At 36.0% G+C, this 21,442-nt stretch overlaps 1 protein-coding gene across 3 annotated transcripts; it reads left to right on the top strand.

Moving 5' to 3' along the window:
• The first annotated feature begins 2,205 nt into the window (after positions 1–2,205).
• On the top strand, positions 2,206–21,206 carry zdhhc1 (zDHHC palmitoyltransferase 1). 3 transcript variants are annotated; one of them, XM_084109341.1, is made up of 11 exons: positions 2,206–2,815; positions 3,393–3,637; positions 3,818–3,993; positions 4,984–5,085; positions 6,609–6,736; positions 6,890–7,045; positions 8,136–8,257; positions 11,055–11,146; positions 16,006–16,120; positions 16,272–16,377; positions 18,853–21,206. In XM_084109341.1, exons 2-11 carry the CDS (start codon positions 3,419–3,421, stop codon positions 19,398–19,400), a joined length of 1,764 nt encoding a protein of 587 aa, XP_083965467.1. In that variant the 5' UTR covers positions 2,206–2,815; positions 3,393–3,418; the 3' UTR covers positions 19,401–21,206. The 3 variants fall into 3 exon arrangements, with proteins under 3 accessions (XP_083965467.1, XP_083965469.1, XP_083965468.1); XM_084109343.1 differs by having other exon boundaries at positions 11,058–11,146; XM_084109342.1 differs by having other exon boundaries at positions 2,230–2,505.
• Positions 21,207–21,442: the final 236 nt, after the last annotated feature.

Consider the following 21,442-nt stretch of genomic DNA (forward strand, 5'->3'; position numbering starts at 1 on the left):
TGTGAAATCAGAAACACCAGCGATTTCAAACCGCGTTTCTGAGGTGCTGACTAATGAATTTATACATGGTTTGTCTAAAAGCATATTCAAAACACTGCATTCTAATTTTATTACTGACTGTTTACTTGATTAGGCTACTTAATTGCTTATATTAGGCAATTGCTAATTGCTGTGGTTTACTTGTAAGATTTTGGTCATATTTCCCACCCTAAGTGATCATGTTATTGAAGCTAGATAGTACACCTATAACATGACGTCCACTGAAGGCAAGTTGTAGAACCCAAGTGCAGTTTATTATTATTCAAAAACAAGATCAAACATGGAACAGGAACAGGACACTTACCAACAGCGGTTACAGGGAAACAATACTTGACAAAGACACATGGCAAACATGAGGGCTTAAATACACATGACTGAACAAGACACACTTGTGCACAATGAAACAATGAACCAATGACAACACTACAGCACAGAACGCATGGCAGGATTACAAACTAGATTTATGCTCTTTGTTTGTTCTATTGTCAAGTACTATTGTGCATCTATCTAACATATCACATAACACATGGTAAATGTGGTATCCTATTTTTTATTTTATTTTTTATTTTTTTTAATGCACATTTTTCGCAAATTTCTGGAAGTTACCACCACAAAGTCAGACATTTTGATTGCAAAAATGAAAATCACAAAAAAATATTGCAGAATCCTGGAGAGACTGTCTTACATCTTGTAAAAAGGGGCGTTTATATTTAAGATTTATATTTGGGAAAGTGTGTGACAGGGTCATCCCCACCCCAACTAAACTCACTGGCCCCTACAGACACACACTGCCAAGAGAGAGAGACCACCCAAACTTTCTCTTCAAAAGCATTTTAGTTTTTATAGCCTGGGCCACATCAGCTCCATGCTCAGCCAAAACTAGCTAAACCTTGTGACGTGCACCACGTCCCCTTGAATGGTGGACTGGGACAGAAATAGAGCTCATTGTTCAACATATCCCACAAGGGAAGTTCAAATTATCATGGAGCGTGCTCCTTGCAGCATTCCAATGTTACTTAACATATTCTTAGAATATCATGGCAATTATAGACGTGCTCAGAATGCCGTCACCCTTCCAGTCTCATCTCGTTTGACCCCCTGTGGGGGACCATGGGGGTTGGAACAGGTGCATCACTAAATAATGCAGTAGACCCATTGCATTGAATGCAGACACACCAAAAAATGTTCCTTGAGGAATTGAATTGCTTAGCCAGAATTTTCCAGAGCTCCAGATGTGCTCATTCCCTTACAGGAGCCATCCCACCAGAGGTCAAGCTGGGGGTGTTTATTGGTTAGTCTTTGCACACACCACAAAGTATGGTATTTCACTGTAAGGAGAAGTAAGACTTTTGGACTCTTGTACAGTAAAATCAACTATTAAGGAAATTTTAAGCAAACCATGTAATTCAAATAGTAAAAGTCTATGTTGGAAAGCCAACTGGCATGCATCAGTTAAAACATGTTATGATTTGTGCCGGCTAAGACATTTTATCTGGAATATCTTTATAAATTTGTCGTGAATATTACTGTTATGAAATGGGAGAATTTCTTCTTTTTTTTTCATACAACAATTTTTAGTAATTTTTTTGATGTCCAGTAGAGTTGTTTGAACTGTGTAAGTAGCACTAACCAAAACTTCTCCAGGAAATAATAATATTTAAATGAATAATTCTGTCATCATTTACCTTCATACTATTCTAAAACTGTAGGCTATGCCTTTCTTCTGTGGAACACAAAAGAAGATTTTTGAAGAAAATAAGTTATATATAATATTAGACAGAAGAAAGAATACATGTTTTGAATGACACGAATGACGAAAGAATTTTAAATTTGCATGAACTAGTTTTGAGATATAATGGTAATAAAAAAAAATACTTGTGAAAAAAAAAAAAAAGATTTCATTTTGTTTTAAAGCATGGTATTGCTGCCATCTAGTGTAAAACTGCCTACAGTGCAGCACTGAAAAGCTTGTGACGCTATAAAAACAGACAAATTATATCAGCACAAAGTAACTGCATCTAACGAAATAACTATAAAAAAGAGCTTAGTATTTTCCTCTCTCAATTTAATTTTATGAATAAAAAAATCAATGTATAATCATAATAGTACTTTACAATTCAAGTAAATAATATTTACATTTACCTTAGTAGTAAGGACTTTTAATTTGAAATAAAACGTGTAACGGTTTTCCCGGATGTAGGTGCGTCGGCCAGCTATTAAACACACAAAACTGTCATTATATGTCGACTGTATTGGATTCAGTGCTTCTGCTCTATTTTAAAACCTTTACTTGTTGGTATTTGTGCAGTCTTTTAAGCAGCCTGGATTGATTCGATGGATAAAATTCTCTGGATATTTATCGAGATGTGTGCGTTTTTGTAAAATGTGATTTGTTTGCAGAATGATTAGTTAACGGTACAGTTAACTTAGTCGTGCTCTCCACTCACAACAAGCGGTTAACATTAGGTCAGTCTCTTATTGGTTTGGTGCACTATTGCAAGTTAATTACTACATCTAGACGAGATTAGTTTACCCACAGCACGAGAGCGTGATGAGAGATTTGGTTACTGAGACTCCGCTCAAGCTACAGATACAGTAAATGAGTAAAGATAGAGTTAGCCGTCACTCAAAGCTGTTGTGTTGCTGTGGATGAGTAAGGCTCAAAGATGTGTCAGGTTAGTGGTAGTTTCCGTGTAAAGAAAAAACAGTGCAGGTAATGCTGGCTGATTCAGATGTGGTGGAGCAGCCCAGAGTCCTGTCACCAGTAACTGAGCAAGTGAGTTTTATGGTTTACTTGAGCTATAAAAGGTCAGTGACCGGTACAGATATCCAAGTTATAAAAAAGGACACGCGTTTCTTTAAATATATTTTTGCATTCATGCATGTGGTCAAACATTTTTGAAAAGTGTTAAAACAATTTTCTATAAAAACATTGTTTGGATATCTCTAAAAATGACAAGTCTTGTAGCCATAAAATCATTAGTCGTCATTAAAAAATAGTTTTAAATTAGATAAGATAATTAGATAATAAGACCGATCATTTTCAATAAATTCTGGATGAATTAGCATTGCAATAGTGTAAATTGTGATCACTGTTTTAAGCGTCATTTTGATATTAGGGATAGTTCACCCCAAAAAATGAAAATTCTGTCTTCATCTACTCATCCTCATGGCGTTTCAAGCCTGTATGACTGACTTTCTTCTGTGAAGCATAGAAGAAGATAAAAATAAATAAAAATTACATGGAAAATCATTTATAAAAAATGCTGCAATATTCCATAAATAATAAGAATTGTCAATTTTGATTTCATGTTGACTTAAAAGTAAAACCTACTGCAATATTTTAATGACAGGAGTGACAGAAGCAGGCTCCCCTCTCATGGATGTCTGCAGCAAGAACTCCAATCGCACCGCCCCAGTGAGTGAGGGGGGACCCAGGACAGCTGATGTGCCCCTATGCTCTCGGACCAATGGTTGGAGTTGGCCCCCGCACCCTTTCCAGCTCCTGGCCTGGCTGCTTTATCTCTACTTTGCTGTCACTGGCTTTGGCGTATTTGTGCCTCTACTCCCCACACACTGGATCCCAGCCGGATATATTGTATCCTTGTTTTAGCCTAGTGTTTATTATGTGGCCTGCAAAGAAGCTCTTCCTGTTCACATCTGTGTGTTGTTATTATACAGGTCTGTAAACCTGTACCCTCCCTTATAAGTTGGAACCTTGTACAGCTCTATGTACATTACAGTCTTATCAAGTTATCAGTCTTAATGTAGAGCTCAGTGTACAGGGATTACATTTGTCTGTCACCTCTTCATGCACCTGATGGCTGTCTCCATCGACCCAGCAGATTATAATGTCCGAGCTAAGAGTTATAAAGGACCCATGCCGGTGTTTGACCACACCAAACATGCACACGTCATCGAGAACTGTCACTGCTACCTCTGTGAAGTAGATGTGTAAGTGCAGACAAGCTGCTGTCTATTTCTCTGTTGTTATGCGGGTATGTATGTGTACAGACAATGAGAAAAAAGCTTCCTAGATGCATTTTTGCATTCCTTTCATGCATATTTTACTGCATCAACAAGCTACAATGGGCTGTGTTGCTTACCACAGGATGTCTTTTGGCATAATAAAGCCATCTTAACCATAGTAAAATGATTGTAGTGTACACCCTCTGTTTTATTCAACCTTATTTCTTTAATAATATGGCTGCAGTAGGAATATGATAAGAACAAGACTGAAAATAATAATCCTTGACGTCTTGTAAGTTTTAAATTGGAAATGACTAAACTACTGATTGTAGCACTTTCTAATGCTGACTAATATACAAAAAGTGGTTAATTTGACAACTGCGGTTTCTTTAAGTTTCAAGTGTATCTTGATGATAACTGACAGATAGCCTAACTACTTTGGAACTGACAGACTGTCTGAGTAATGGTTCTTTTTAGGGATGTAGATATACCGGCCACCATATCGTTATCGGCCGATATGTGATCATTTATAATGTTATCGTTATCGGCCCGATAAGAAAATTTGGCTGATATATTAAAACCGATAAATAATGGATTATTTCCTTCAGCTGAGACACTTCAGATGCGCACTGTTTGCCATTATGCTTTTGAATTGCTTGAAATATGATTGGAATCACTTCCAAAAAGGAAAATACAGTTAAGTGCAACTTGCAGCGCAAGTCTGTCATATAGGCTACATAAAATTATAATGAGAACATTAAAATTGTGTGCTTGGGACATGGATTTTAATGGTGAGACTTTTGTTTTTGAAATCAGGCTTTCAAAAAAATTATTTAAGTTGGATTTAGATTTATCGGTCAATATATCGGTTATCGGTATCTGCCAAAACGCAATGAATGAATTTTGCTCAAGCGTGCAACTTTTTCAAGCAACTTTTCTATTCTGTCCCACAACCTGTAAATTTGTACTTTCCAGGGGCCCTAAATCAAAACACTGTAGTGCGTGTAATAAGTGTGTGGCAAGCTTTGACCACCACTGTCGATGGTTGAATAATTGTGTGGGCAGCAGAAACTACTGGTGAGTCCTTTTCACTTCCTCTTCTTTTTCTGTCATTGTGTGTGATTGTTTTCCACGTTCTGCCGTTTCCATGGATAGATATATTAACTGTGTGAGTCTTCAAGGCAGATCTTGTGTCAAACTATTCAGAAAAATGTAACATTCAGATATAGCATTTTATAGTGTATGTCACTATATCCAGTATGCTGACACTAAATGTTTCATGATTTTTTTGATATACAGTGCTGGTCAGAATTATTTGCCCCCTTGGTAAATATGATCAAAGATGGCTGTAAAAAATAAATCTGCATTGTTTATCCTTTTGATATATATATATTAAAAAAAAAAAAAAAAAAGCAAAAGTCTAACCTTTTATTGAAGTAAAAGAATTGAAAGTGGGGGGAAAATCACATTATGAAATAAATGTTTTTCTCCAAAACACATTGGGAACAATTATTTGCCCCCTTTTATTAAATACTTTTTGCAACCTCCTTTTTCCAAGATAACAGCTCTGAGTCATCAATGGTCAATGGTTTCATGGTCAGATGAAACAAAAAAAATTATCTTTTTTTGGCAGTAAACACTTAAGATGGGTTTGGTGCACACAGGGATAAAAAAGTACCCCATGTGTAAAATAAAATACTCTGCTGTATCTTTAATGCTGTGGGCCTAATTTTCTGCCAGAGGTCCTGGACATCTTGTTCAGATATAGGCTGCATGGCATCATGGATTCGATCAAATACCAACAGATAAAAAATCTAAACCTGACAGCCTGTGCTAGAAATCTTATAACGGGCTATGTTTGGATCTTCCAACAGGACAGTGATCCAAAAACAAACATCAAAATCTAAACAAAAAAGGGTCACTGAGCACAAAACCAAGCATCTGCAATGGCCATCCCAGTCCCTGACCTGAACCCTATAGAAAATGAGTGGGCTGAACTGAAGAGAAGAAGCGCCAACATGGATCTGGGAATCTGGAGGATCTGGAGAGATTATGTATGGGGGAATGGTCTCTGATCTCTTGTCAAGTGTTCTCCAAACACATCAGGCATTATAGGAGAAGACTCAGAGCTGTTATCTTGGAAAAAGGAGGTTGCAAAAAGTATTTAATAAAAGGGGGCAAATAATTGTTTTATTTCCCAACTCTTGTTTTGGAGAAAAACATTTGTTTCATAATGTGATTCCCACCCCTCCCCCCCCACTTTCAATTATTTTACTTCAATGAAAGGTTAGGTTTTTGGTATTTTTTTTAAAAAATAAAATATCAAAAGGATTAACAATGCAGATTTTTTTTTTTACAGCCATCTTTGATCATATTTACCAAGGGGGCAAATAATTATGACCAGCACTGTATGTAATGTTTTCTCAAATGGAAGTGATAAGGTAATCATGAGACCAAGTGCTGTTGCTTAGCATCACATACAAACATTCTTATTGTTTGTGAGTTTTATTTGCAATGGCAGACCTTTGGGATGCTTACGGCCCTGAAGATTAATGTATTTGTTAATTATTTCTCTTTCTTTCTTTTTCTATTCGCGACAGGCTTTTTCTCAATAGTGTGATTTCTGCTCTCCTGGGAATTGTTTTAGTTGTAGTTATTGCTAGTTATGTATTTATAGAGTTCTTTTTGGACCCATCAAAACTTCGATCTGACAAGCACTTTCAACAGGGTAAGAAGTGTTTTGTGTGTTTGAATGCACTAAAGTTGGTCCCTTTACACACCACAACATATAATACAGTACGTTTTCTCAGATAATGTGATATTTCTGTCCATGTGTCAATGTTGTCATCCTCTTTATTTCTCTTTGTCTTTTTGTCTGCAGTAAGGAATGAATCTGTGGTGTGGTTTGTGTTTCTGCCGGTGGCTCCAGTCACTACAGCAGGTCCAGCCATTCCCGCTCTTGCAGGAGTCACCATTGCTCTGGGCCTACTGTCTGCACTTTTACTGGGCCACTTACTCTGCTTCCACATATACCTCAGTGAGTACACTCATCTACCTAACCTACCATTCAAAAGTTAGAGGTTTTTATGTTTTTTGAAAGAAGGCCTGAAACAAAAATAGCCTAGGTTGCAATTTGGCGAGAGTTACCCTTTAAATTGAAATAGATATTTTTGTAACAATGTAAAAGTCATTACTGTCACTTTTGATCAACAATCAATTCATCCTTGCTGAACAAAAGCATTAATTTCTCTAAAAACAAATCTTACTGACCCCAAACTTTTGAAGAGTAGTGTGAGAGATCACTCCCATCAGTGCACACTTCTTCCCTCAATATTAACCAAAGATTAAACTGCTACTAGACTTTTAGTGCACTTACATTCTTAATAAGCAACTGAATGCATTAAAAGTCAATGCAGCACACTTTAAAAGAAATATGCATATAATTGCATATGTCATTACAAATATATCTTTAAATTGTTGTTTACTGCAACCAAATAATAACTACCTGCAGCTTTTAAACTGCGCCAAGAGGTGCAGGTGTATTCCCCTGATGTCTGGAATAAGCAGGTTGATATCTGCCCCATGCCAACGGTTTGGTTTGGGCTCAGGCTTTGGTGTCTCAAGTCTTAATCCACAAAACAGTTTGGGCTACTCACTGCCTTATGTTGCCTACCTTCATCGCAGATCTATGTAGCTTAGTGCCAGCCTTGGTAACCATAAAATCAAAACACCACAGGCAAGATCAGTTATTTTTCTGAAGCCTCACCGACAAAGACAGTCACCCTGTAGTCAGTCTTTGGTTCTGAGGTTATTTGATGTCTTGTTGCTGTGATTTTTATTCTAATTAAACATTTTCCTCTGTGGGTTTGCCACAAGGGGGCATTCCTAGGAAATACAGTGGCAGTAGAACTTGGTTCATATCTTTCTATCCAACCAACCTATTTGTGATATCAAATCAGAAATAAACATCCACATCTGCACTTAGTAAATTTCAGTTTTTGCCTAACTATATGATAAATATGTAGATATGGTTCCTATCCTGAATGATAATATGAATGATGTGATATGACAGTAGACATTTTGTGTCAGATTCTGTCTCTTTCTCTCCATCTCATTCTCTTCTTCAGTGTGGAACAGACTTAGCACATATGAGTATATTGTGCGACAGCGACACCGGCAAGAGGCCAAAGATTCTAGAAAGCCTCCTCCAGAAAATGAATCTGGGATTCCCAAGATTAATCTGATCAAGGTACAACACAGACAAATACTGTATAAGTATATTTTTAGCACAGCTAATGTTGGTTATTTACATTTTGATGTACTAGCCTACATCATGTTTTATTTTTGTGTAAAATAAATAAATGTGATCAATTAATATTTGTTTCCACCCACATAAAACCAAGTGTATCAATTTCCTTCTCTATTTAGCTGATTAATTAATAATCAGATGTCACCATTTTGTTGTAATTGCACTGAAAACAATGCTGGCTCTACACAAATCTGTATTATAATTGTGATTCTATATTAATATTTGGGGAATGCATCAAATGCACAGGTTTAGGGAACAGAATTATTATTCTAAAGAATTTTCTGGGTACACCTGTTAGTTTTATTGTTTTATTTTTTAACATAAATTATACATTCAAAAGTTTAAGGTCAGTTAGTACGTTTATTTAGGAAGGATGCATTAAATTGTCATTTTAATAGACATTTAATTTGTTACAAAAAGAAATCCTAAAAAAATTGTATCGCAGTTTACATTTTTTTGAAACAGCACAACTGCTTTAAACATTGATAATAAGAAATATTTCTTGAGCACCAAATCAGCATACTAATATAACAGTAGTTCACTATTGCATTTAAAAATATATTAAACTAGAAAACAGTGCAATAATAATTAGTTTTTTACTTGTATTTTTGATCAAATAAAGCAGTCTTGGTGAGTGTAAGAGACTTCTTTCTAAAACATTAAAAATCTTACTGACCCCAAACTTTTGAACGGTAGTTTATGTATTAAGTTATTGCCTCGACTCCACACTTCCTAAACAACATTCCATAGTGGTTCAGTTTTTTGAGCCTTTGAATTAACAAATATCTGTTCTCAAATCTGTCAGAATCCCTATGTAGGCTTGTGTACTGTATTTAAATTCTGAAAACAGAGCTGCGTTGTCCACATATGTAATCATCAGGGTGGATAGCTCATGGCAACCTAATTGTTGTAACAACCAGGTTGTTTAAACAACCTAGTGTGGGGACGAAATCATCTGCACAGTTGCTTCTCAGAGCAATTAACACATTCCCAGGAAAACTACTCCACCATGCTACTGCCAAATCCTCACAGGGGCGGCACATTGAGCTCACACTGAACTATAGGAAATGAGCGCACACCATGAGTTCACTTCCTGCCACAGATCGCATGATGTGTGTTCTGAGGACAGTTTGACTCTGCCTTGATAGACATTAGCACTGTAGCACTTTGAATATAACGCTGTAAGCAGGCATGACAGGAACATGGTGCTATTATGGAATTTATGTATTGCTCCAGGGGCTTGATTAATTGTGATTATTTTTTACAGTACTTTATAAATAATTTGTTAACACTTTACAATAAGTTTAACTAACATGAACTAACCATGAGCAGTACATTTGTTACTGTATTTGTTAATCTTGTTAACATTAATAAATAAAAACAGCGGTTCATTGTTTGTTCATGTTACTTCAGTGCAATAACTAATGTTAACAAATACGACTTGATTTTAATAATGTATTATTACATGTTAAAATTACACATTAACATTAACAAAGATGTATTTTTAATTATTAGTTCATGTTAACTAATGCAGTTAACTAATATTAACTAATGAAACCTTATTGTAAAGTTTTACCAATATTTTTTTTTCATGCATGTACATTACCATTCAAAAGTTAATGTTTTTTTTGTTTTTTTTTTACATTAAGACTTTTATTCAATAAGGATGCATTAAACGTATTAAAAGTGACAGTAAATATGTCACTTTTGATAAATTTATACAAAAAAAATCTATTTTAAATAAATGTTCTTTTGAACTTTTTATTCTTATTTATAATAATTTATAATGAGAAGAAATGTTACTTGAACACTGAATGAGCAAATTAGAATGATTTCTGAAGGATGATGTGACACTGAAGACTGGAGTAATGATACTGAAAATATGGCTTTGCATTACAGGAATAAATTACATTTTAAAAATATTTTCAAATAGAAACAGTTATTTGTAATTGTGATAATATTTCACTGTATTACTGTTTTTACTGTAATTCTGATTAAAAAAATGAAACTTGCCAACCCCAAACTTTTGATTAAGTTAAGTAGGCTATGTAACAAACAGTATTAGCTTTTTACAATTCTGTATGCCATTTTGCAAGAATCTCGTACCTAAACAGGCTGGGTTTGTCGTATGTGTGCTTTTCCAGAAGGGTTATGTAAGTTGACCCCAGCCTAAGCTGAGAAGTGTGCATGTGACTTCACTGTTCCTTAAGAACTGTTTGCTTTGGCTCCTTATGTAAATTGTTGTGTTGGGCAGGGCCGCCAGTTCTGTAATCATATACATGTTGCCACATACACAAACACACATGTGCTATCGGTATCCCATACCCATAAGACACACAAACTTGCACACACATATTCTTAGATTCTACACTCCTGTTCTCAAAATAAAAAATCAAATAATAAAAAATCATCCGAATCCGAATGCATACTTCTGCAAATGTACCTATTGTTGTGGATTTTTATTGGACGAGAGGTTGTGTTGCTTTAATACAATAGGTGGCATTAGATTCAGCTAGTTTGAGCAAATATGGGTAAATGGGGTTCATCTTTTTTCCCTCAAGGTTGTGCATCACATTCATTATAATGTGGATCTTAATCATATGATGCTTTTTCAGTTGACCAACTAATGTTTCATGTGGGACAACTGCTCATTTTCAAAGCAATAGTAATGTATCTCTGTCTCTATGCCTGTTTTCTCTCTCATCATGATTTTATTTCCATCATTGTTTTGCTGCAGCAGCAGGTCAGTTATAGTGGGACACTCGGCTACACCAACCCTGAGATGGAGGTACAGGACCCAACTGCCATGGGCTCTCAAGAAGGAACAGCGTAAGTTTTGCCAGCTAGATTAATAAAATGTGATAACCTACTTAAAAATATCACCTAAAAGTTTAACCTAAAAATCTAGCTTTGTGAAATACTCTGACTTCAGATGGCGACACTGTGATGCTTTACATTAATTGCATTTAATAGTACACCAAAATAAAATTAATGGCATGGCCAGTGGCAGTGACTATAAGAGCTAATGTTATGTACACTATCATTCAAAAGTTTAGGATCATTTTTAGTTTATGTAGTTTTTAAAGTGCTTCCATATGGTGTTTAATTAAAGTATTTATTTGCTTAAATTAATACTTTTATTCAGAAAGGACACATTCAGTTGATCAAAAGTGACAGTAAAGACTTTAACAACAGTAAAGTTTACATTTACAAAAATGAAAATGTAAATGTAATTTTCTAATCAACAGAGAATCATGAAAAAATGTATCACGGTTTCGACAAAAATTAAACCGCACAATCATTTACAACTATGATAATAAGATTAAATGTTACTTGATCACTGAATCAGTATATTAGAATGAGTAAATTGCATTTTAAAATCTATTAAAATTGAAAACAGTTATTGTATTGTAATTATTGTAATGCTATTTCACAACATTACTGTTTTTTACTGTATTTTTGATCAAATAAATACAGCATTGGTGAGCATAAGAGACGTCTTTCAAAAAAGAACTTCCAAACTTTTGAACAGATGTGTATATTATGAGACAGGTGTTAAAATGTGGCCAAACAGCTCTTTGTTAAAGCAAGTGAGTAAATGTCACTGTCTGACTTAGCTAAACACAGTGAAGAAATAATTGAATAGAAAAACAGTCTCCTGTTCACACAAGACTTGGCTTTCTACCCCTTTAGTTTTGCCTGCATTAATGGCTACAGTCCAGCCAAATCGACGTTACTCTGCACATTTTATTCTAATAAGCTTAAAGGGATGATTGATTCCTTTAACAGTGAAAATAGAAATAATCTAATTTATTTTATTGGCCAATTGTGGTGTCATGTCAGTCTTCTGAGAACTCTGGAAGGGAATGAAGGATATTAATGCTTTTGTGGAGCAGTTTAAATGTGAGGTAGAGCATCAGTTGCAGATTAAATAAGTTTTACTTATTTGTTCTTTATATCTGGATGGACTAATCCATTAGCTCCTTATACATCAGTATGCTTTTTACAATAATCCTTATTTTGCAATAAGCTTTTTGTTTAATTGAGAAAGTGTTTGTTAGATATTAAACTTCTCAGGCTACTAACTGGACCAGTTCTGCAGAAGCAGTTACTCAGGGTCTGTTTTACTCATGTGTCATATTGCGTAATAAGAAACAGTCACCAATAACAGTATTTCATAATGCTAATAACATTGTTGTCATAGTGGCAAAATTGTTTCCCATGACATTGTAAATTCCAGGTTGTTATACATTAAAGGCTTCACAGTTAAATTGTAATTTCTATTCAGTAACAATTATTGAGACTATAACAGTCTGTTTAAAAAAAGTCACAAAAATTGCTAAAATAGCTCAGAGCTGTAACTGTAAATATTATAAAATATTACTGTTGGACATTTAATGGTGCTCCTGAGCTATGAAGTTATTGATATATCTATTCTGATGCTCAAACCTTCTTGTTAGCTGGAGTGTCTGGAACAGGTAGCAGGAACAATGACATAGAGCTGCATGGGCGTAAATTTCATCTAACAGTAGGGGGGGACGATGAACATAAAATTTCTCGAGAGCAAGTTTTAAAGGGGACACAGCCAAAAAATAATACAGCCAAAATTGTACTTGTAAGGATACGCGTACACAGAGGAAAGCCTTACTTATTATTATTAAATTATCTTGCGTCCTCCACATAGTATTTTAGGTTTTGTCTGGAATAGAGGACGTCTCTTACTTAGATAATCAACTGCAGCAAGCCCACTGATCTGCCACTTAACATCATGAGCAAAACCCAACACAAATATCTACAATATTAGTACTACAATATTCACACGTCTTATCGGCGTTATAAGCGCTAACATAGCGGACTCATGAAAAAAATACATTGGTTATCATAATTTTTATATCATGACTAATAAAGAGAAAAGAATCACTTCATCCTATGTTTAAAGTGAATAAAAAAGCCATGACAGCCTATTTATTGGAGGACTACTGAAGAACTTTGTTCTCTCCCACTGGACTTGTGTGTATAGGTGTGGTAAAGGGGCAGGGTTGTCAGATTTTCACAACAAAACCCGCCCAATTGCTATGCAAAACTATCCCAATCGTTTTCTGGGGGAAAATTTCCTCTTTTTTTTTTGGCAGTGTTTCCCTGGTAAAAATTGTATTCCGGGGGGTAAATAATATCGCGTTTTGGTGTCGCTTCAACCCGTGGACTCTAAACATTGTAAACGTAGCCCAATTCCATGGGAAAACCGCAGACTTGGCAACGCTGTTAAAGGGGAAAGCAGGCAGTGGACCAAAGCACTGTGAGGCAAAGGAGGGGGTACTCAAAATGTTTCTAAACTTAAAACGTTTTGCCCCATTTGCGTGTGTATTGTTTTACTACTTACACAATTTATATATCATTGTATTATTCACAATCCACAGCGTGGTTTTTAATTATATTTTTATCATTTATCATTGCCCCCAGCCCCCGAACGGTTCTAAGAATGTTAAGGAACGGTTCCAGTTGTATTCCACTTAAGCCTGGTACGATAACAAACCGCTCTCGGCCTGGAATTCTCAGCACGATTGGCTAACCGTGCTGAACCGTGCTGCTAGAATGCGTGTAAAGGCGCTTTTCCACTGCATGGTACTACTCGGCACGGCTCGGCTCGCTTAACTTTGGCTCGGTTTGCTTTTCCACTGCAGTTTAGTACTGCTTCAAAGTGGGTGGGTTTATAGACTGATCGTTATAGTTGCGCCACTACCTCATCTACTGACCACGATAAAGCCATTTCTTTTTTCAAGTTGTGAGTGACAGTCGTTTAAAGAAAGTTGTGTGGACAAATGATACTGCAGTGGCTGTTGCTGACTATTTAAATCTAGCGGGTTTGGTGTCTTGTGTTGCAAATCCAATGACGCTGATAGTGACGATTCTCTCTGACCAATCAGTGATCTGCAGTGTTTACACGTCACATTTTAGTATTGGTACGGCTCGCTTGGATCCTCAACCGAGGTGGTACTAAAAAAGTTCCAGATGGTAGGTACAGTACACAATAGAAAACCTCCCAAAAGTTAGCTGTACCATACAGTGGAAAAATGCCATAAGTGACTTCGCCTCTCAGGATGGATCACTTGTCTGTTGCCTGGCTATCAGTTTCTCTGTAGCTGGTTAAGCGCTATTTGAGCAAAGTAAACACAAATTAATAATAAAAAAAATTAAATAAATATCTGATCATCCTCCGTAACGCAGTCGCTATTTACATCGCGTATCATCAGAAAACCGTTGCACTACCAAGGCAATGACTGACACTTTTGTATTACATTCACTGATCTATATAGAGATCTGGATTGCTCATGACGTCATAAAAAGGGGAGCCACTGCGCCGCCATATTGGTATTTCCTATAAGCTCACACGTTCTATTAAATAACTAGGAAATTATGATTTTACTGAAAAAACATTGCCCAACGAGACACCATTTTTTATATCTGAAGACTCCCTGTACATTCTTACAATGCAAACGCCCTAAGCATGTAAATGGTTGGGAATTTCCCCTGCTTATTAAAAAGTTACATTCATATTCATTACAGAAGTGAACATCAGCTCGGCAGGTGGATGAGACACTTTAGCATGTGTATTACAAATGTCAAAGTGCGCATTCTGAAATCGGAATAAAGATTTATGCCTTGTAACCTGAAATCGCCTTGCACTTTTGTGTTTATGTTGTGTTGTAGTATTGTTTTTATTCATACAGTAGGATAACGGCAAATGTTTCAACAACGATTTCGTTAACAGCATGCATTTCGAAGCAGTTAATGATTTAAACGATGGTTAAATTAATAATGAGTTCAACAACATATAGCCTACATAACACTTTACTCATATGGAAACTATATGTTCTAGTAAAACGCTATAGAATTTGTGCTGTCTTTAAGAGTCTAAAATAGATGTTGCTCAAATAGGAAATAAAATACACGCCTCATAACTTATTCAGAAAAATAATGCTGACTGCTTTATTTCCAAGATGATACATGGTGATCTTTGAATTTTAATACAATATAGTAACAGAGGCTTGTATTAATATTTATTGTATACAGGATATTCAAATTAATTCTAGCAACTAAAGATTGTTAATGTATATTATATCCTCCATAATTGCGTTCATAAAGAATTATATTTTTGTGTTAGGTCGGTTACCTGTGTCATAAGTGTGCAGTAGACACACCCATATTAATGATTTCAATATATGACTTATCCTCTCCGAAAAGAGCATAAACATTACAGATATCATCAATTAATTTACATGCATATATTGTAAAACTAATCCTGTGAGACTGAGACGCTGAAAAAGCGGGTGATTTTTAGGTCAGTGTTTTGGCTGTAAATCAATGATGCCCTCTGTCAGTAGGTAATAGTAAGATGGCCGCTCGAACACTTCCGGTGGCTTCACTGCCTGCTGACAGTTTAGAACGCAATGAGCAATCCAGTCATTTATATAGATCAGTGATTACATTCCAAACAGAGGCTGTTATCAGCCCCAAAGTGGAAAATTAAACCATATTGGCACGGAATGGAACAGTTAAGCAAAGAGACCAGTTCGGTCCGACAGTAGAAAGTGGCTATTGTCTGTGGTATAACATTTGAAGTAATAAAAGTCTTTGTAAAATTTTTTGTTTGTGTACATTAGATTTGAGTAATGCGTGTCTCTCTGCAGGCGTTACGGCAACGGCCGGGTCAGAGGCTCATCTGAGCATATGGGTGAAGAAGAGCTCCTCCCTGCTGTCTTAACCGAGCACAAAGCATCATCTCACCCGCACAAACACACACAGGTAGGACACGCCACAACCACCAGACACATAAAATCGATTTTAGATTAATTTCAGGGTCTATTACACAACCAATGGCCTGTACACTCTGCTGATGTGTTGTAACCTCTTTCTGCCTCAATATGTACTAAAACCGTTACTTTTTTTTTCTTAGAAAAAAAAGAGGAAAGTGCGTGAACTTGCAGCTGAGGTAAACAGTGACAGATCCATTGACACCACCAGCACCAACAGAGGCGTGCCAAAAACTCCTGCTGAGCAGGGTAAGACAAACATACACAATCAGCTGGCGAATATAATATCTCATTGTTTTGAATGACCATCCTTGCTGAATAAAAGTATTAACTTCTTTAAAATTTTATTTAATCTTTTAAATCTTACTCACCCTAAACATTTGAACAATAGTGTACTTTTATTAATTTAGCAAACATTTCTCTCCAAATAAGGAATACAGCAAAGTGATTAATTCTAGGACATGAGAAGTGCTGCAATATGCGATGCCAAGATCAGAGTACAGGCCAGAATAGAGATGAGAGTAAAAAATAGTGAAAGTAAATAAAGAAAAATATATATTAACATTTTATAGTCACATGCTTATATTCACAAATACAGGTAAAATGTACAGTGCTACAACATTAGCAGCATTAACTAATCCTAACAGTGTGTCACTGGTTTAGGAGATTAGTATGTTATGGCAAACGTTGCTATGTTATAATATTAAATAGCGTGGTAGATCGTCATCACTGAACAACACCCTGTTTGCTTTAGACTGGAGTATTGTACTAAGAAGATAAAACTATAAAATGAAAGTTGAAACCTGCTAATAGAGCAGTTGTCTTTACCTGATGTATAACTTTATTTTAGCTTCCAGTGCATTGTTCAGTTGTATTTAGTGTTTGAATTGTTATGTGGTCTTAAACAGCCTGTGTACCTTTTGCTCTAGTTTTTATTGAAGCCTAGTTCTGCCACATAAGAAAAAAAATAAATCATATTTATGACTTAAGTCAATGCTATGACATACTCCCCTGGTTTCACAGACAAGGCTTAAACCTAGTCCCAGACTAAAATGCATGTTTGAGCTGTTTTAACTGAAAGCAACTTAAACTGTCATATCTTAAAATATGTCAGTGCCATTGTTTTGTCTCAAGATGCACACCAGTAATGTTTTTTTCTAAGGCAGGTTTATAAAAGCTACTTAAATGTCCTAATTGAACTAAGGTCTAGGCTAATCCTGGCTTAATCTAAACTCTGTCTGAGAAACCGAGCCAATAAGTAAAAAACAAAACAAAAAAGCAAACATAATCGGCATAAAATGACATAAAACAACGACAAAGTAAAAATTATGACAGCCAAGATGGTCATTATTTGATAATGTCACCATTATGACAAGTAGTTATAATTATCACATGAAAAGTTCACAAATAGTCAAATTATGATCATTCATATCATTGATTTCAACTTATGTCATTGTATATAATTGAATCATCATGGTTTATGTCATAATAATGACTTTTTATCTCATAAGTTATTTTTATTTCATAATTATGATTTACCATAGCCTGTTTTTATTTCTTATGTGGTGGAATTGGGCTTCCATAAATAAGATGTTTTTATTCACACAAGTTTGGGGTGGGGTGCTGCACCAATAAGGATTAATCTTAAATCTAGATTAAATGAAGGTTCCAAACTTTAAACCTTGTTTAAAAATAAGCAGGTTTACATTTATAAATGTTATAAACAATTATAAATATAATCTTTAATCCTGTTGCTCCATAACTTTAAACTCGGTTTTAAATCTCAATTAGGAATTAACTTTAAATTTACAGGGGAGGAGGTTTAAAAAAAGTGCACCCGAATTAAAATATGTGGCTGATTGAACAAAGACAGAAAAAGTAGGTGTGTCGTCAGGTCTCAGAGAGGAGTTTATTACAAATAAAAATGAAAAATAAAGCACATTGAGCCGGCAGAGGGTTGTGGCTGGGTCGTGGCGGGCCATAAACTTACGCCTGCTATCGAGTTCGGGATGTGACTCTGTCGCTCATCGCTGTGCACCTCGGTGTCGGATAAAGAAAAAAAGAGAGGAATATGTTTAGCATTTAACAGCAGTGGTGATGATGAGGTAAGTGCCATCTGATCACTGCCGCACCTCTAGTTTCTCATGCCCTCTCCATGCGTGGCTGCTGGGCGGTGCTCAACTGGACAATCATGGCAGGTTTTTTTTCTCATCTCGGTTGTTTTGTCATATGTTATGCTGCCATATTACTCCATTAATTGATACTGTAAATATATTTCTAGGCTTATGAATTCTGCTCGCGCTGCCACGATGTTTTCATTGCTTGCTTGATCATTAATGGTCTCTCTATGTAGCAGTTTATAAAGTTTATTTCCTTTATCGGCAAGAGCTGCTTATGTCAGAGAGAGAGTTTCTGGTGGTCAGTAAAGAAAGAAATAGAATAGTAACATTGTTTCTGTTTAATTACAATGGTGAACCTATCATGGCGGAGAAAATGAATCGTAAATGAAGGTTTTAATCACTGGTGTTTAAAATGAAGTGGTGCAACACAACTCGATTTAAAATAAAACCCAGATCAACAAATCCTTGATTAGCTGTAAACGTTGCTTAATTTTAATCCTTACTGGTGCAACCCACCCTTAGTGTAGCAAAGTGGTCTTAATATTGGCGAAACAGTGTGTGAGTAGTTACCTTTGTGATCTGTGTCTGTGCTTTACACAAATAGAGTCCTCTGTAGCTGCCGCCACCGTGTCCTCTTCTCTTGGTCAACGCTTACCCTTCCCAGCATTTCCCCTGCGGGCCTCCCTCCCCCCTCTTGCACCCGTACAAGCCGCTGGCCCCCCTGCTGAGTATCATTCTGACTCTGCAGAATCTCTGGAGGAGATCCCTGTAGCAATGGCACGGCTTGGCAGCGCAGCCCTGGCCGGAGCTCCGAACCCCACCTGCGCTACTACTGCTGCTGTTTCTGCCACTAGCTATTCCTCTTCTCTCCAGTGTGCTTTGCCTTCCTCAGCAGCAGGACAAGCTTTACCCTCCCCTCAGCCCAGGACCAAGAGGAAAGCGGCCGTTCGTAAAACTGCAGAGCAGAGGTTTGAGATGGTGTCCTATAATCCTTCTGTGTTCACGAGTCGAGAAAGCGGGGAGCCTGCCATGTCCCAAGAGGGCATTATCACTGCAGAAAGTCCCCGTGTGGCGAAACGCAAACAGACAGGTAAAAAGAGAAATATGGAGGACACAAAGCCCAGCTCCAGATTAGGAACCCCGATGGTGTAGAGATTACTACATTACAGAGACGCCTCACTACTAGTCAGGACTCATCAGCACTTGGTCTGTCTTGTTTTTCTATTAAAAAAACTGGTTTATTTGGTACGATCACATGAAAACTGATGTGGCTCTCAGAACCTGATGCAACCTATGCAAACACCACTGAATGTCAGCAATGTGGATTTTGCTGTCTGACCTTTTGCTGGACTAAACATCTAATGCTGGTTGTCATTGGTCAGTGTCATTTGATCATTCTAAACACCTTATATTGAATAATACTGCAATATGATCAAAATCACGTATATAAATATTTATTCACGAAATTGTGGTAAAAGTTGATCATGGATTGAAGCCTTGGATTTGGGCCCTTCACATATTAATGAATCTTGTGAGGAAACCAATACACTATATACATTTATTTAGCCTTTTATTTTATTTCACTATGACTTTGCTGCAGCATTGCACAAATATTTTTTTGTTTTTTGTTTTTAAATACTTCATGCAGTGCTGCCATTTTTAACTATTTATTTATATATGTTAAATGCCAAAGTTTGTTTAGTTTTCTATGATGAAACACATGTGACCACTGATTTTCAGGGTTTTTTAGTCCATGTGTACATTGTTGCACATTAAGTTACCTTATTTTTAAATTATTGTTGTTGTTATTATTAATTGTTGCATTTCCTTTTTGTTGTTTTTATAAGCTTTTTATATGTCTGGTTGTTTGAATCCGATCCAGTCGTGTTTGAGTGAACTTGAGTTATGTACTATAGAGTGTGCTTCTAGTGGGATTTGAATTTAATGTTTTCTGTTATCACACCGTTAGTACTTACTCAAGTGCTTTAGTAAGTTTCTAAATGAACATCTTATATAAAACAGTGCCACATGATGTCAGCCCTTATGAGTGTAATCCACTCCCATCTCAAATGCTGCTCAAACAACCCGCTTACACATTAATGTTCAAACTGTGAATGGAAACATTCTTTGGTACATAATGTTTTGGGTAGAGGGAGTGGCTGAATGATGGCATGATGGGGAAGCAATATCATTTTTTAGATAAAAAATAAAATAAAATCCGTTTCTCTGTTTTCCTATACACTTTTTGTTTAATTATCAATGGTTATTTATCAATGGTTTTAATATCATCTGTTATTTTTATTTATTTACACATTTTACATTATATCAAATTTAAAGAATAAGTGATGAATTTTCATTAAGTTTTTACCTTTATTTCGATCAGATAGTATAGAATAGCGGGGGGTGGGGGAGAGAAAGGGGGGACTGGGATCGGGAAAGGTCCATGAGATGGAACCTGAACTCGGGACACCCGAAGCCTCCTGATGATATATCCTAAAGACTCCTGCAATATTAGGATTAATAAAAGGGTTTAAATCTAGTCACACTCATTTAATGAAGACAATAATAAAAAAAAAAAAAAAAAAAACAGGTAATGAATCTCAAACTCAAGTTATGTTTGTTTAGAAAATAATTCTACTTTACTACATTCAATTTAAATGTGTGAAATAGAAGTATGATCAAAGAGATGTTTAAAATTACAGCTGGTACTGTTTTCTGGAAGGTCAAGAAGTCAAGTGGGTAGCTGTATCCCACAGTGCATTCCACTCAGTTTTGCACATTTAGCAGATCATCTGGATATTCCAGGCATGTGGAACATTTGCAAATTATGTGCAGTATATATACTGCAGAAGTAGTATGATGGTATGCTATTCTGAACGTTATCATTGTTATTCCTGTACCTTTTACCTTTTTGACCTCAATTTCTACTCCTCAATAAATACTGCACATGTAGCCTTGCATGGTTGTTGTCCTGTTTTTATGTGTCCTGAATCGGTAATAGACAGTTCAGTGTAGATGTCCATACATTCAGAATAAACCCATAGCCACAATGTTAGTCACATGATCTTTTTTCCTACTCCCATTATAAGAGTGTCTCTCTTTAGGTTCAGGTTCTATATAGAACCCAAAGGTTCTTGGCTTGATTTTAAAGAACCCTTTATGCAAAAAAAAAAAAAAATGATTGCATAATACTT

Source organism: Abramis brama (genome assembly GCF_963993115.1).
Source record: "Abramis brama genome assembly, chromosome: 3".
NCBI classification, from domain to species: domain Eukaryota; kingdom Metazoa; phylum Chordata; class Actinopteri; order Cypriniformes; family Leuciscidae; genus Abramis; species Abramis brama.

Bases quoted from the DNA above. Each gene is read 5' to 3' on its own strand.
- zdhhc1 (XM_084109341.1), top strand. From the start codon at position 3,419: ATGGATGTCTGCAGCAAGAACTCCAATCGCACCGCCCCAGTGAGTGAG. The intron at 3,638-3,817 runs GTATCCTTGTTT...TGTAGAGCTCAG, and splicing joins GGATCCCAGCCGGATATATT to TGTACAGGGATTACATTTGT. The intron at 6,737-6,889 runs GTAAGAAGTGTT...TTTTGTCTGCAG, and splicing joins TGACAAGCACTTTCAACAGG to TAAGGAATGAATCTGTGGTG.